This window comes from Tyto alba, unplaced genomic scaffold, assembly GCF_018691265.1.
Source record: "Tyto alba isolate M040663 unplaced genomic scaffold, T.alba_DEE_v4.0 Super-Scaffold_42, whole genome shotgun sequence".
In the NCBI taxonomy this organism is placed as follows: Eukaryota; Metazoa; Chordata; class Aves; order Strigiformes; family Tytonidae; genus Tyto; species Tyto alba.
In genome coordinates, this window is record NW_024881318.1 from 15,540,121 (window position 1) to 15,556,891 (window position 16,771).

The 16,771-nt window shown below is 39.1% G+C and overlaps 1 protein-coding gene across 1 annotated transcript in view; it reads right to left on the minus strand.

The window, feature by feature from the left end:
* Positions 1-13,832, minus strand: part of MTMR12 (myotubularin related protein 12) — a 40,218-nt gene extending 26,386 nt beyond the window's left edge. The window contains exons 1-5 of the mRNA XM_042804790.1: positions 13,595-13,832; positions 5,243-5,297; positions 3,956-4,092; positions 2,098-2,170; positions 593-723 (exon numbers count right to left, since the gene is read on the minus strand). Of these exons, the coding sequence (XP_042660724.1) occupies positions 593-723; positions 2,098-2,170; positions 3,956-4,092; positions 5,243-5,297; positions 13,595-13,654 (456 nt within the window). The 5' untranslated portion in view covers positions 13,655-13,832. The remainder of the gene's footprint in view (positions 1-592; positions 724-2,097; positions 2,171-3,955; positions 4,093-5,242; positions 5,298-13,594) is intronic.
* Between the last annotated feature and the right edge of the window lie 2,939 nt (positions 13,833-16,771).

The window sequence follows — 16,771 nt, forward strand, 5'->3', positions numbered from 1 at the left end:
TTTTACCCTCCTCCCCCAGGTTTTAAACAAAACTGTCCAATGAGTTCTATACCCAACAGCTGAAAAGTGACTTTTAGAAAGCTTTCTCCACTGTCTGCAAGACACAATACCTATTTGGCTTAATGAGAAGTATTATACATGTTCAACTTCCAGAATGACCCTTATTATTTAAGTAATGGTAGTAGACTCCTAGCTTGGAGTTCAGACTAACCTGTCAAAAGAACTCAAGTTATCATGAAAATAACTGCTTTTGTATGAAAAAGGCTGAAGTCTAAAATGTAATAAAATTATATATCACAAACAGAACAGCTTTACAAGTTTGCCTGAGCTGAAGTTATCTTCATGTAGTAGTCTAAAGCTCTAGTTTTCTTCAAGGAGCCAGTGCATCTGATCCCTTTAGTTGCTATACATAGCAATGTTTAATGAGTAAAGTCAGCTAGAAATCAGTCTTACTTTCTCAATTGGGAATCATCAGAAGACACTTCAAGTTTAAGGGATCTCTCAGGGTAAATTTTATCCTTCCCTCATCCCCATGACAAAACACCCAACACTAAGTTTAAAAAAGAAAAGCAAATTAAGTTACTATACTTACTCTTTTCACTTCCTCTTCTTTTGTGTATCTCAGGCAGAAATTAAATACTCTAAGGTCTTTACAGTAGATAATTAGCTTCTCTGGATATTTTCTCAGTTGCCCAGTTAGAAGTTTCTTTTTCTCATCATAAACTGCAAAATTAAAAAGTCTAAGTAAATGTCAAAAAGGACTTTGCCATCAGTTGAGACAGCTATCCCTGCCTGACTTTTTGAAATTCTCAAGAAACTAATTCAAGCCCAGGTTTTAGCAAGACAAAACAAACACCCTACAACACACGCTGGCAAGCTCTTGTGCTAATATACTCAACTTTTCTTTTTAAACCTACTCAAACTACTTCCTGAAAGGTAGAAACCAAATTTGCAGCAAGCCAGCTGCTCAGTGATTATTTCTGTTCACATTCTGACCGTATAGTAAGTTCAAAGTTCTGATATGCATAAACAACATAATTTAGTAGTTTCGCAAGAGGGAAAGTCCTCAAACAATTGGGATCATTCTAAGTTCCTAAAAAAATATTTTTTTTTTTTAACCACTATAAAGTCCCCAAGAGAGCCCTTTGTTCACTTCTATTTGAGGATGTATCATTTCACAATTTTAAGTGCTTCCAGCTAGGCCATTGTAAAGGAAACAAAATAGTGACTTATAACCAGCTTTCACTACTTTCCCACTAGTCCACTCCTTCATGACTCCACACCACCATTCATAAATAGTCTGAATACTCAAACACTACTCCAGGATCAGGCTTCTCAATAAAGTCTTCCCTGCTACTGACAAATTACCAGACCCATTCTTGGTTGACTTTTTTATCAATACAGGCATACCTGTAAGCTCTGCTGCAAAACACTAATTAACTTGTAAATTAAAACGTTGTTTTCTATCTCCCTTGATATTTTGAAGACATCATGAATCTCATAAAACAAAGTTCCCTTAGACAAAAAAAAGGTATTATTTGGGAATTCGGTACTTGTACTGCTCTGCAGTGCTATTGCTCAAGTGAAGTGAATACCTCCATATTTATAGAACCAGGGAATGGTTTGGGTTGAAAGAGACCTTAAAGATCACCTAGTTCCAACCCCCTGGCCAAGGGCAGGGACACCTCCCACTAAACCAGATTACTCAAAGTTCCATTCAACCTGGTCTTGTAGAAATAGTTGATATACTGGAACATCTTTGTGCACCAACCCTAATAAGACTTTTCACAGTACACTTTTCTCTGATTTGCATCATGGCATTTTGAAGGAATTGTTTTGTCTGTTCCAGCAAGACAATTAATCAAGATGTAGCTTTGACAAGCTTGAAGGCTAAGACTGGGTTCTAATAGATCCCTTACCTGTCATTTAATCATTAAATGTAACTGCAGCTGTTCTTTCTAGACCACCCAATCCTACTTTCCAAAGTGACAACTCTATCAGTCTTCTAAAAAGGATGTACACATACAAAGAGCACCAGCACTATAAGACACTTAGAAGTGTGAGGCATGTTAAACCAAGAGAAGAAAGATGACCTACCTCCATAGATTTGGTCTACACATTGCAGAGTTATGTCATTTTCTCCTACAATCTTATTCTTAAACTGTGGCTCCTAGAACATGAAAAAAATTTTTAGAAATGTCATACTACTAAGCAGTAGTACCTTCTCACAAGTTAAGGATGTATTCGGTACATATTCAATATCAGCATTCTTTCTTATTTTCATAAGCTAAAGCAGAACACTGAAGAACACTTATTAAAATACAGATAGATGCAGGTTACACAGGCGTAGTTTATAAACTGTAGATCCAGTTTTATTTAAGTCTCAGCCATGCCTGAAACATAGATAGAGTTTTCACTTTTCAAATAGATTCAAAGCATACATTTCTACTGAGAGTCACTTTTCAAACTAGAATCATCATAGTAAACAGGAAATATGGTAACCTGATGTAATTCAAGCCCTTTAATGACAAGTTTCCTTGCTATGTAAACCTGGCAGGAAATAAAAAGTCTCTTAAAAGAACAAGTATCTCAAGAATATTCCAATGTAACAGCCAGACTTATCACTGGGTAAAATAAAGACACACACAAACAAACCAATTCTCTTATCCACCGTTTTGCCAAACTTGAAGTGATTTGGGGCTCTCTTCACTTTTATAATTCCATGAGTTCAGAGTGAAAAATGACATTTGAGTGATGCCACAATTAAACATTGTTATGTTAAATATTATTACCAGAAGATTGATGTACACTACATCAGCAAAGTACATTTTACATGAAGACAGCTGTGAACAGAGAACCTCTAAACTTCTGTTAAGAGAAATATAGATGACTTGCCATGCTATAAACCCAAGATTAAAGTTAGTGATTGAACAGAAATTAGCACAGTCACTACCAATTTTGGCATAAATCTGATGTGATCTATGGAAAGGGCTCTGCAGTTTTGCCCCAACTGATTCCAGAAGGTCCCCAAAAAACATATTTACCTCCAGAAGCCTTAGTTTAACATTTAAATTCCCTGAGATTTTACCCTAAGAAACACAACTACAATAAATGTGTTTCAAATCTTATTCTTCTCATTCTTCACTGTCAAGATCACCTTGCACTGGAGAGCCGTATACTAGGCTCTCCTTCACTTTTATCACCTAAAAGGACCAGACTTTCAGATGCTTAAGCACATCAAAAAAGGTATGGCATTACTATCCCCTTTGACAGCTCAATTTGAGCACCTAGAACAAAAAAACAAGATTCAATTAATTTATAAGACTTGGGGACATTTTAGATTTTTTTAATGTTTGCCAGCTCAATAGTATCAGCTTTTAAAATCTTTGCACTCAACACCCGCCTTTGATGGAATAATTCAAGCTTTACTGAGCCACACAATTACCTAGAGTATTTCCACTGAGTATTAGTTTACTCAGTCTCATGAAGCCCTAAAATGGTTCTGCAGATGTAGCCCAAAGTCAGGTCAGGCAGAGGTTATACAGCATTATAAGTACGTCTGACATTCACACTTTTGTGATTGCTACTAGACAAGCAGTCAGAAATCAGTTTTAAACAAACTGTTGATTTAATTCTCAAAACAATTCATTCTTTTGACTTAAGTTTCATAAAATTACCAACTCACAAGACAAAGAGTTGCAAACTATGTCTAATGTAAGTGTCCACATACAGGCTTTAACCATTTTTATTTAAACAGTCAGTAGATCCTGAGGAGGGATCTGCATAGACCAAGCAGATGCAGACTGATTAGAATTAGTCTGCACCCATCAAAACTTTTTTATAAATCTATATTCACTCTGTATCCTTCTATAAGGAAAAGATATGATTATTTAATCAGAGACACCGTATGTCTTCAGAGCCTGTTTGGTCATAATTAGAAAAATGGTCTTCCTACATTATCATCTGAAGCAGAATCATCATCAAGGAAAGCAATCTTGAAGTTCGTGCATATGAGTTTCCCATAGGTGCCACGATTTGACCCATCTTGTATATACTTGTATACTGTGCTTGCCTCACACAGCAGTAGTTCACCTGTATAAATGAAACACAGACTTGCAACATAAGTCATCACTGATATACAAAAAGTCTAAGAGGCAACTCCTGGAATCAGTACATTAAGAGCCTTGCAGGTTATTAACATTACTCAAGATAGACTGAACACTGCTCAGCTGCACACATTTAGCAGTTCTGTAACCAGAGGTACCTGTATCATGGCCTCCTCTAAGTGGTAGGAGAACAATACCCAGAGCTGTAAAGAGTACCATATAAGTATGTACTCAAAAAAAACAAAGTCCAAAGAGTAGTTTATGCAGTCAATAAAGAAGTTGAAAACTGTTCCAATTTTCCTTACTGCTAAACTCTAAGAATGCTGAAACAGTTGAGTTGATCATTATAAGTTTATCATAGTTACTTTTTCATAGCTTTGACTGGAGATGTTTTTTATCTTACAGGTCCCAGGGCTATTTTAAAGTTCTCAAACACAAATGTGCATAAATAATGGAAAATGATATCCTCATCTTAAAATTAGCAGGAAATGAACTTAAAGTTCAAGAAAGTAAAAACAGGTTTTAATAGGTATAATGAGCCAGACTCCTGGTCTTTCCTAAAACATGCAGAAAACCAAACAGAACAATACTAGTTTATTCTAAGCTCGTATTTGCATTTTATCTTAGTAATGTCATATTTCCTAATCTTGGGAAACATTTTTTAAAAATAAATAAAAACCAAAAACAACTCAAACTACTTTTTTTTTTTTTTTTTAATTTACAATTCTAACAGTGAATGAGTCATCAAAAGTCCTAAGTAACTCACAGTAGAAGCAAAACAACTAGAAAGTAACTTTCCACTAGTTCTTGGTCTTCAGTTCCCAAACAAACAATGAACCAAACTTCTCTTTTAAGAAACATGGCAAACTGAATATAGACAGTTCTCCACTGCAGCCTACCTGAAGATACTGTACTATATAAAAATCAAATTTTGTATAGAATCTTTCAACAACTTGTGCATATACAGATATGTAAAACATTTCAACCTGCCTCGGTTGTTACACCAAACCCTCTGTTTTACTACTTGGGCCACTGACGACACATGAGTATTTGCTGCAGACATGGGAATATTTAATATTGTTTACATTATTAATTTTTTATTATTTAATTCCAATAATACAATATACAACAGTTACCTGGTAATAAGTGAGGATTTACTTCCTTTTCTATGGGTTCCTTTACGTGTATTTCCTAAAGAGAGAAAGAGTAATTATTACTTTGCAAAGATCGTACCTCCAACACATGCTCTAAATAGCAGCACCTTCCCTCCTGAATTCCTCACATTCTAGCAAATAGACAAATTAAAACTAAGGAAGAAACTTTTGAAATTAAGGACAGTAAGTCTGCAATGTGCTCCTTTCACTAAAGGTCAGTAGTCTACTAGCTAAATAATTAAGTCAGTGGTTTGACAGCCATAGTGTCAGTTACATGCAGTTGTGAACACAAAAAAGAAAATGCATTATTTGTATAAATTACCAGGAGAAATAAAGCATTATCAATACTTCTTGAGTTCTCTCAGCACTTGTAAAAGGATAAGCATAAATTTAGCATTACAACACCATCTCCCAGAATTCATTCAAAAGCTTTTTCACATATGACTTAGTATTTGTTTCTAATGTACCCTTAACAGCTTTTCAAGCTTCATCCTTCACTACCTGTTTCTGATTTTCTTACATGTATTATTGCAATCGAAATATGAAAGTTACTTAAACAGTACTACAAAGATTATAGGGAAAGGGATTTTGGAATCCCGGAGCCAAGCGGTAAAACCACTCACAGGATATCCTTTTGTTTGGACCCAAATTGCACAAAACAAACCTATTAAATTCTCAGTGTCATTTATTCTAGCCTTGAGGCACTGATAGTTAGGTTAAAATCTCCATCTGGAAGACTATTAAACTAGAGGACATGCTACACCCTTCCTGCTCAGCCAGTTCAGAACTTCCTCCTCCAAATCCGAATCACTTCACATGTGTTGGAGTCTTTCTGGAAAACTATTAGTTAACTGGAAACCCTCCCGGTTAGCTTACAGCAGTAAGCAAACTAATTTTAGTTTGCCACCAGCTTCCAGAGTCGGATATTGCAAATCAAGGCAAGCAATCAAAAGGAGACATAAGAAATAACATTTTTTTCTGGATTAAATACAGAGAAACAAAAACCCCTGAGAGCATAAAGATAATCCCCTTTAGCCATTCATATAAACACTTGCTCTCAACACTCAGAAGACCCAAAACAAATCTTGAAGGCTGTATGGCAAAACTAAAACCACTAGTAAACCATGTCATGAGAAGAGCAGAGATGTTCAAAACACATTGAAAAGAGGCAAACATTATAAAATGAAAGCAGTGGTGGTATGAAGAAAATCTGTTAATTAGAGCTGGCAGCTAATGCAGAAAACAAAACAGTTTGCTGCCTTTGACTTCTAGGTGTGGATTTCGTACAAGTGAATTTTAATCAAAGTTCACATTTGTCAGCTAAATAAATTAACATGTAAATATGGCTCAAGCTGAACACTGATGCATTCAGAGAAGAAACACATAAATGTTTTGCCAATGTTGTCCCTTCACCACTGGTAGCTTTAAGCTAAGCTTTGGGTTTATTAATGCTTTCTACAGCTATATAGCTTCTGTAGTATATAGCTATGCCTTCTGCTATCACTATTTGTGTGCAATACTGTTTGCTCACAAATTATATGCCAACGATCACTACTCTGGAACAGTAAAGCAGCATATTAACTAGGTGCTCTTGCAGTAACTTTTACTTTGGGAGATATGATAAGACATGTAGAAGCTACTGCTTGCATGTTCATACTTATTGCCATAAATATCAGTTTATGCTAGTGTTTGAAGATAAGACTTGAGAAAAAAAAACGTATTTGATCCTAAAGAAGTTCTCTGAGATTACATCCATTTGTTAAAATCCAATGAAGCTTTTAACATGTATCACAGAGGCAAATAATTCTGGTTTGGGTTTTGGTTACAAGTTAAATTGGTTATCTTCTGAAAGGAATTAGAATTTTAATTAAATAGCATCACAGCAGAATAGAGACTTCAGTCAAACACTGAGATTAGCTTGTAAAATCTAGTTTCATTCTTTGTTGACAAAAACCTACAGGCATTGAAGTGCTTAGTATAGGCAGAATTCCTATAGCATACTACAGCTTCCAAGAGCTGAGCCTCCAGAAGAGTTCTACTTGAAAATCAACATTTATATTCCCATAATAAAATCACAAATATTTTAAAGACAGTTTGCATACACATGGACTATGGACAGCTAAAATGCAAGCCATGAACATTGATGAAGAATCCATGCTGCTGTGCTCATTTTCCAAGGGAGGATATTAAAATACATTAAATTCTACTGATGTCACATTTTGTATTTGCTCTTTTAAGAGAAAAGGCAAAGATCTTTATGAAGAAAAGTTGTTAACTCATCATGAGTCAGCGCAAATTGGTTAGGAACCCCTAAGTTTAGCTAACATCGCTGCTCTGTTTCAACTTGATTTTTCTAATATATTTCAGTTTCGGAGCAACACAGATCTTTGGACTAACTTAAAAGCCTGCTGACACTAAAATGCATGCTACTCAACACCCCTTTAATTGGTCACACAGTTCATACTCATGCACCCATCCCTTTTATCCCTGGCTTTGTCTGACTATATAGTGAGGCAATTTGTTTCATAAGATCAACTGGAAAGTCTGTACTTGTGCTACATTTGGTTTTGTTGTTATGGCCTATTGTTAGCAGAACTGGCTCATCAACAGGTCATATGAACACAGAAACAAAAGAAAGGGAAGCAGCAGAAGCAAGTTTGTCCCTTTCCACAAGCTACTAAATCCACTGAGACCTCAGGAAAACTTCTCCCTCTAACCATTTGTTGAAGTTAAGCATGCAAGCGCTTTCCATGTATAACCACTGAAAGCCATGCACACCTTTAGATAAATACTTTTTCATCTGTAGCTTTACCATTCTGAATGCCCCAAGCAGCATCTTAGCATTTCTTACTCAAAATACAACACAGGAAACCCTACTGCCAGCAACAGCTAAAAGCAGATACCCATAGGACACCATGCAAATGACAAAAATTAACTTTGGATTGCCTCAGAAGTTACAGAAACAAAGACCTCAACTTTGCTGAAGGTTTAGAGACTTCTTTCTCAGAGATGCTTTCAGCTGTGCACTTACCTTGTGCTACATTCCTTTTTCCAGGTTATCAAATAGTGGTAGGCAATACAGCAACACCCCATAACTATCAATTATAACAGTACAGAATACCAAATCATAACCAAAACTGCAGGCTGACAAAATGTCACACCATACTAATTCATACTGCATCTTCCTCCTTGTTTGTTCAAACTGACTTCAGCTGATAGCACTATGAAACCATGAAGTGTGAAGGAAAGGAGACACCATGCACTCTGGATTCTCTGCTTCAATAGAGGGGAGATAACACAATAGAGAAACTGTTTTTCTTAAGGAAAGGCTCACCTCTTCTCCTTCTCTTCTACTTGTTTTTTACCTGGTATAGGGAATAACTGCACAGTTTGCAATACCCAGGAACTACATTCAGCTCTCCTCCCAAAACATATTTAAAGGGGCTAAAATATATTCCCCAAATCTGTCTGGGGAGACATGTCTTCCCCAAGTGCTGAAGCATAAAAGAGCCACCACATGTGAGGCAAAACTGAGTTTAAGGCAGCAGAGTCAAGTAGCAGTTATGCCATATTAAGAGTCCTAACAGTTAGGGCAGGAGAGGGAACCCAGGTGATCCCTGCTCTTTGTCCTGTAGCCTCACCACAATTGAGAGCAATTCATTGCCTCCCACTCCACAGGGAGGCACACAATCGTGGACAGAAAATGAGTAAAAAGTGAAACACATTCCCTGCATACCAGAATCCAGACCTTATCAGTGAATCTGGATTTTTTTTTTTTAAATCAGCATTACAAAATACTATTAATACTGGATGTTGCTCATCACCTTGAGCAGAGAGATCATGCACACAGTCTGCTGCTCCAAATTACATGCTGTACACTCTGAACCTCCCCTACCCCTTGGTAATGTTACCATTTATCCATAGTTGGACATTTATGCTAGAGGTAATTCCCACAATGGACAACAAGATTTTTAGTAAACATACTGGGGAAAAAACATTGTTTATTAGATTCAAGTAGTGAAGGAGCGAGTTATCACTTGCCAGGTTTCAAAAGTAATGGCTGAAACATACATTCTTTCAAGACTGACAGCAAACAGTAGTGCTGTGAGAACACAGGATATACGTTTTTATATAGTTTTCCGCAAGTAATCTCTGCACAGAGAAGTTCTACATCATTGTGAGGCTTGCTGTGAACATCCATTTTTCCTTATTTACTTATAATTCACTAAAACACTATCAGAAGGTTGAGATAGCTTTCTTAACCATTACTTTTACAACTGATAAAATTAAACTGTATACTGAAATATTTGCAAGTTAGTTGTGCTCCAACAAGTGAACACAGTATTCCTGTGTAAAATAAATCAAACTTTTTAGTAACAGCATGGAATTTCATGCAAAAGAGGAAATACCTGTGCACATGCTTAGCTTATACTTTATATTCAGAAACAAACCACAACACATACTTGGTATTTTCTGAAAGACTATTTCTTGGTCAAACAAGCCTAATCCCATGTTGTATGCCATACAATCCAGAGGAGATACTTACTACACTTTAATAACAGTGCTGAAAATAATCTCTAACTGCTTGTTTTCCTTCCTTTCATGGCTCCATTATCCAATAGCTCATTAGATCACAGCACATGTTTTCCATGTCCGTTCCATCTTTTATCCTTTCTTCTTTCCTTACATTGTTCCTGTACATCTCCTCTGACTTCAATTCCCTGCTTCCCCCATGTCAGTCCAGAGCCCAGCTGTTCATTTCAGTAACTCCCATTCCTTACACCACCCTTCAATTCCATCACTCCAATTTAGAAGGAGCACCTTACTATTTTAAAAATTATCACTACAGAACACACAATATTGCACCAAGATTTACAAGCAACAAGTATTCATAGTGGTTATGAGCTAAAAGTAATGCACAATTTGAGAAACGAAGCACAAGAGGTATGAAAGCTACCCTCACAAGTCAGCAGCCTGATGTTTACTCCAGATTTCAGGGACAAACAGCATGAAGCAAAACAAACTATTTTAAAGTATAAGGGCTAATACAAGAACTAATATCCTATAAGGATTAACATGAAGGATTTAACTTTTAAGAATGCACACACAAAAAGTAACATTAAGTTTCAAAACAAGTTTTGTACCTACATTTTTATTCAAATTAAAATACTTAAGGAAAACATGATCCTGCTTGTTAGCCTTGTAAATGCTTTCAGTTTTGAAATGTTAGAGTTAGAAATCATGAAGTATTCACTGGTTCTTGTTTCTATGTCTCCACAGACAAATATTCCTGGTCTATGATCAAACATGTCAAAACATTGACTTTATACCCTAGTATTCACCCCATTTCCTGCAGGGTAGCCAAGTCTGTCCTGAGGGGAAGTGTGTCATTAATATCAACATCCTATGGTCTCGCTCTCCACAGACCACTGATTGATCTGTGGTTCCATACAGTAGAGCATAACTAGGTTGCACGTAGTCAGATGTCAAAAACTGTGCTTTTCCAGACATTCTGGGGTTTTGCATCAGAAATTACTTCTGTTCCTTTAATAAACAGCATTTTCTGTTCACTCCTTACTTCCAGCTTGCAAAACATTAATGTGAATACAGCTCCTGTTTCTTTCCATATTCAAACAAACAAACCCCAAAAGCAGTTTAAAGCTAACTTCATTTTATTTTTCTGAACCTTACCTACTGAGTCCCTCAGGTACCTGAGGATTGTCTAAACAAGACGGGGCTATAACAAAACTTAGCTCTGCCTGTTGCATTTTCTTATTGTAGGGCTACCCTAACCTGGAAGCAGCAGCTTAAGGTCTCAAACAACTTTCCAGGCAAACAAGGACAAGCCCAAAGAATCTGGAGGTTTTAAACAAGGGGGACTACGGCATAACATTACTACATTGCTCTGTATTGCACAGTGGCTGAGAGAAAATCTTGCTGCAAGTCAGAAGTACAAACAGGTTCAAAGCAAGGCTCCGTAAGTTCACCAAGTCCACCATTAACCCAAATGCTATCTAGATGTAACCTCAAGCTCACGAAGTCCCTGAGCTACTGTTTCCCACCTTTTGACAAGGTCTACCAGAGGAAGCACCACATTGGACACATCTGTCACCTATACTCTTCCCCATGCATCTGGCAGTTTGGCTATCTTGATGAAAGGAAGATCCCAGTTGACCAAACTATGTTCTGCATAAGAGGTTTTAAATATTTCCACTGTTTGACCAGTCTAGCTCCAATTTGAAAACTCTGCTACATTAAAGTTAACATGTACAGGAAATCTGTGTTCAGAAAGTTATTTTTCTCACATACATACAGAACACAGTTCCTTGAAAGATGCTCACTTCTGCTTATTCTAGGATATTTAATCAACATGTTTTTTCCAGATCTCCAAATGGCCTCAAAGGTTGCATCATATATCTAAAGTTTTATTTTTATTCCTCATAAAATCCACTAAACTCTTCAGCTTCCTGTTTAACCGTCCCATTAAGGCAGTCATAGGCTGTCAAAAAGAGAGCAATACACAACAGAGCAAAGAGTTAAACTTGCTTTAATTGCTACTGGCTTCAGACCTTAGTTTCACTGAGCTTTTGAAGACGCAAAAGAGACACCAATTCTTTGGTAGAAGTCAAGTCTGTATTTCAAAGCTTGCATTGCAAAAGCCCATGAAATTCTTAAATTTAAGTATAAAAAGGAGATGGTTAAAAGCAGCATGAGTACACAGAGTGAATGACTGCAAGCTCCAGTGCATCAGGATATTTCACTAAGAACTTAATCTTCCATTATTAAATACCTTCATTATTCTTCCTGCATCCATCAGGATCATATTTGAAGACTCACATTACTGTAGCTATAATCAAGTTAAAGTAAACTTTATTATTTGGTATCTTACTGCACTACATATATTTGACTTGTACCTTTTCCCACTAGCCGTTTTTTCTAGCAAGCTTTAACCATCCAGCATGTTCGTTTAAATAGTGAAGTATCTTTCAGTAAGTCCAACAAATGAAGTTCTTACCTTTGTAAAATTCAGTTCCTTGAGCACATGCTTTTTTTTTTTAAATATATATTTGTACAACACCCTCTCCTAAGGTGAGAGACTGACTTCAGACAGAGATATATTAGCTGACCCCAGAAATATTTGTATCTATTATTTACATTCATTTACATTGGGAAATACAAGGAAGATTTAAAACTTTTAAAGTAAAGTGAGCGAACTACAGGTCACCAGGGCTGCATAACATATAAAACCAGAGTGGCTACCACAAAATAAGGACCTAAATTTTAAACTGCATAGCTAGCTTAAGCCATAGTAACTCTGCACTATTTCAGACTGAGTGAAAATAAAACCAGCAGATTCTCCAAGGCCCTATCAGTGACAAACTCTATCAGTGACAAACTCTGAAAGTTTTCTTCTCTCAAAGAAGTGAAAAATTAAGAAGAACCAGTTTGACACAGATTATAGAGAACTACAGAAAAGAAAAAAACCCAACCCCACAAATGGCCAATTTTCATGAAGATTGGACTTCCTACAAAACAGCTGTTTACCAGCAATGAGAATGAAGGAATACTGAATAACAATACTGACCTAATACCATCTGCTAACAACATGACCTCAGTAAATTGAGTCTAAAGCCACTTCAATCAAACTGCCGACATAAGGTTCAATAAGTAAGTGAAAGGACAACAGGAAGAACAATATGAAAGATATGCACAGCAAAGATCAACATCAATCTGTTAAAGAAAGAGTCCCGGGGCTTTACAGGGACAGAACTGAAAACAAGGAGTTTTCAAAGAGAGCACACCTTGGGAGTGAAGTGATGTTGAGGGTCATTAAGAAAATTAGGTTCGCAAAGCGCCACCTCATAAGCTGAAGTCACAATGACAGCCTGACATCTGGTCACTGCTTACAAAAAAAAAAAAAAAAAAAAAAAAGAAACAAAAAAACAACGAAAAAACCAAAACCCAAAGTGAAGCAAAGTACCCGAAAGTTCATCAGGTTAAAACTGACCAGCCAACTACATATTTTAAAGCTTTCTCAGGAAGCCATGGGCTTCCCCCTCGCCCTCGGGGAAGCACCTTCGAGGCAGCAGACGCGCAACCCCCCGGACCGGCACACCTACCACCGCCGGCCCCCGTCCCACAGGCGCACCGCCGGGCCCTTCGCACCCCCGCGCGGCCAAGCTCCCGCTTCCAGCCCCGGAAAGGGGCGAGGGGCCCGGCAGCACGGCAGGAACCCCGCGGAGCCGCCCCCCGCCCCGGCCCGGCCGCTCCCGCGGCCCTGACGAGACTCCCCCTCCCCCGAGCTCCCCGCCGCCCCACAGCGCGGCCGCGCACCTCCGGGCTGATGTAGGACACGAAGGAGGGCTTGGCCGCCTTGGCCCCGCTACCCAACATGGCTCCGGCCGCCTCCCCTCTGCCCGCGGCGGCACCGGCCGGCGGCAACACCGCTTCCCGGGGCGGGGGCGGCTCCTCCTCCGGGGGTCCGCGACGGGGCGGGGGGGGGGGCCGGCGGTATCCGGCGCGCGCAACTGACCCCACCCCGCGGCCGGTGCCCGCCTGCCCCGCCGCCGGCCATTTCGAGGGCACCGCCTCCCCGCCGCGCCCATCCTCATTGGGCATGGATGCCGTCAGTCATGAGAGCGCCCGCCACCTATTGGCCGCGAGGGGGCGTGCCTGGAGGAGGCGGGGCGGTGGCCGGAGGGGAGGGCGGGGGGGCTCTGCCGCCGCCACCGCCGGGGGGCGCTGTTCCCTGCGCGGGCGGGGGGGCAGGGGGAGGGCTGGGGGTGGGGGCGGCTCCCGCCGGATTTTTCCAGCCCGGGGTAACCGTGTCCCTCCCTTTTCGCACCACTGCGAAGGGTGCCCGCTCCTGCCTGTTCTGTGGTCGAATTCTCGCTTTGTCTGAATCGTCCTCACTGTTTCTTGGCTGCAAAATCCCCGTGTTGTAGACATGAATGCTCATAAGAAAACTCAGCGTTAAGTAAAATCCGGAGAAAGCACTGAGACGCTGAGTTCTACTGACGGCAGGAGAGATGTAAGGAGAATGACATCAGACAAGCTCTCCATTAAATAATCCTCCAAAACCTGACTGCTGATACACCCGAAGAATTCCCCTTCCCAATGTCTATTAAAGTGTTACAGCCCTGGCCTCCCCAGTATGTTGTCTTTGGACACTGTATAATCAGAGCTGTAAATAAACACCAGGTTTACCAGGTATCTAGGTTACTTTTAAAAGCTTAACTTTCATGTGGATGCAGAACAATGCAAATATTGTCAACTGCCTGTGGCAATGCAACGAGACTGCCCAGCAATTTAGATGATGAATGGTAACCTAGGTGACAATTTGCATACAGAGTAGACTTTATGGAAATATTTTTACAAAAATAAAATGTGTTTTACTAACGTCAATAGACCATAGGACATGAAAATAAATAGTTGTTTCAAATATTAGTTACAAGTACTTTTCATATTGCTCCCTCTCTTTTTCTTGTAATATTTCACTTTATTTACCTTGCTCCAAACCCAAACCTAGAAAAATCAAAGGAGAAAGAAAGAGGCACATGGAGTCATACAACAACATTCATAAAAATAAAATGGAGTGACTGTTTTAATTAATAAATAAATTATTTTCCCTAGTTTCAATCTTAAACTCAAGGAATGAGAAGTCTTTTGGATTTAATGACCTTCTGCCTGAAAAAAATAAGACTCATAGATTAGATTTCATTAGTAGTTTCACAACAAAGGCTATTTGGGTGTGGGATCCCACGCAGAAGAGCTCTCACATTTCACTCCACAGCTGCTTCCACATCATTCCTTTACATTGCATCTGACCTCAGCTGCATAGGTCAAAAGTACAGCCCATGAGATTACATTGGTGTAAATCTAGGGTCAGGGGAAAAATTTGGACAGTACCTGCATGCTCTCCAGTGTATTATAATATACAAAGAAAAATAATAGCTTTATAAAAAAAATAATCCTTTAAAGCATCTGAATTTATAATGGCAACAGCAGGATTACCTCCAGGCACATCCTGAAGTTTATAGCAGACCAAGGCAAAAAGCAGCTACTTACTGGCATAACACATATCAGAGAGGAAGGGATGTTTTGACACCAGGCCAGAGTCTTAACTCCGATGGGAAGTGCAAAAGGAGCCTTAATTCCCACATGTCACATGGGAATTCATTCTTCAACATCTCATCAAGAAAAGCCCTACATCCAAAAAAATGGAATGTAGCTGCTATTCTGCATCAGCAAAATATCCACATGGTCCCATGTCCTGTTTCTGGTAATAGACAGGGAGTGCTTCTTCCTGGGCTTTGCTCCCCAGGCTGTCAAATATACTGGGCTGAACCTATTGTGGAAGGGATTTGAAGCCCTTTTCCTGGAATTTGAGGGCCTGATCCAGATCCCCACTTCATCAGTCAGTGTGTCTGGAATGGAAGAAACATAGCTGCAACACATGGAAGTTAATTTACCTCAGAAAAGTACATTTGCATCTGAAAAGGCCAGCTGCAGCAGTCACTGTGACCTAACAGATTACAGAGCACTGAGGGCTTTGATGATCACTGAACACAGCTTTATACCATATTTCAGCTTTTCCGAGTCTGGGGCTTTGTAAATCTTGGTGTCGTGGGGAGTCCCAAGGGTTCTCTGATGGGCAGAGGTTGCAGGTCACTGCATGTTGTGGGCACTTTGGGTGTAAGTTGGTCAAGTGTAGCAAATTAAGTATTAAAAGCCATTCCTGAGTGCTGAGCAAACTTGCATGACTACAGATTAATTTCTACTCCCTATTTCCTCTTCTGAAGAAAATAAAGGGAGTCTTTACCCTGCTATAGACCTGCTAAGTTACAGATGTATTCAGAGCTCCATTCCAGGGTGGTAAATCATTGACAGGATTCTGAGGCTGTGTTTACCCTTTGACTTCTCATCATGGCTGGATCCAGGTCTGGAGATTGCTTTTAGTAAATGCACTTCCAGTGGTGATACTGGTAAAAATTTTGAAGCAGCAGCTGGAAAGAGACTCACAGAAAGCTACCATTTGTCAAGGTTTCCCGACCCTACTCTTCTATCCAGAAAAGCTACTTGGGTAGATTTTGAAGTTTTTCTTTTTTTTTTTTTTTTTTTTTTTTTTTAAACACTTGTTTGGTCATTACCAAAACAATTGCCCCTAGATGCAGAAATTGGGGTGTTTCTGTAGTATGTGCATAATTAGGCTGCCACTTCCCAGAGTATCACAGATGGCCATGTGTGCTCAGAAGGTAGGAGGTGTCCCAAAAGTCTTGGATTTACCTCCAGTATACAGAGATCAGCAGTGCATGGTGGGTCTGATACTCCCTATTTCTATTGTTCAACTAAATAACTCAGCTTAGAGCTTAGTATATTAAACAGTATGAGGCCACATTATGCAAGAAATGTAGAAGACTTAAGATGAAGCTGGAAGTCAGATTACTGGAAAATATCAAAGAAAAAATTAGAAATGAGGAATGTACTACGGTGTCCTTTGGGGAAAGGTCA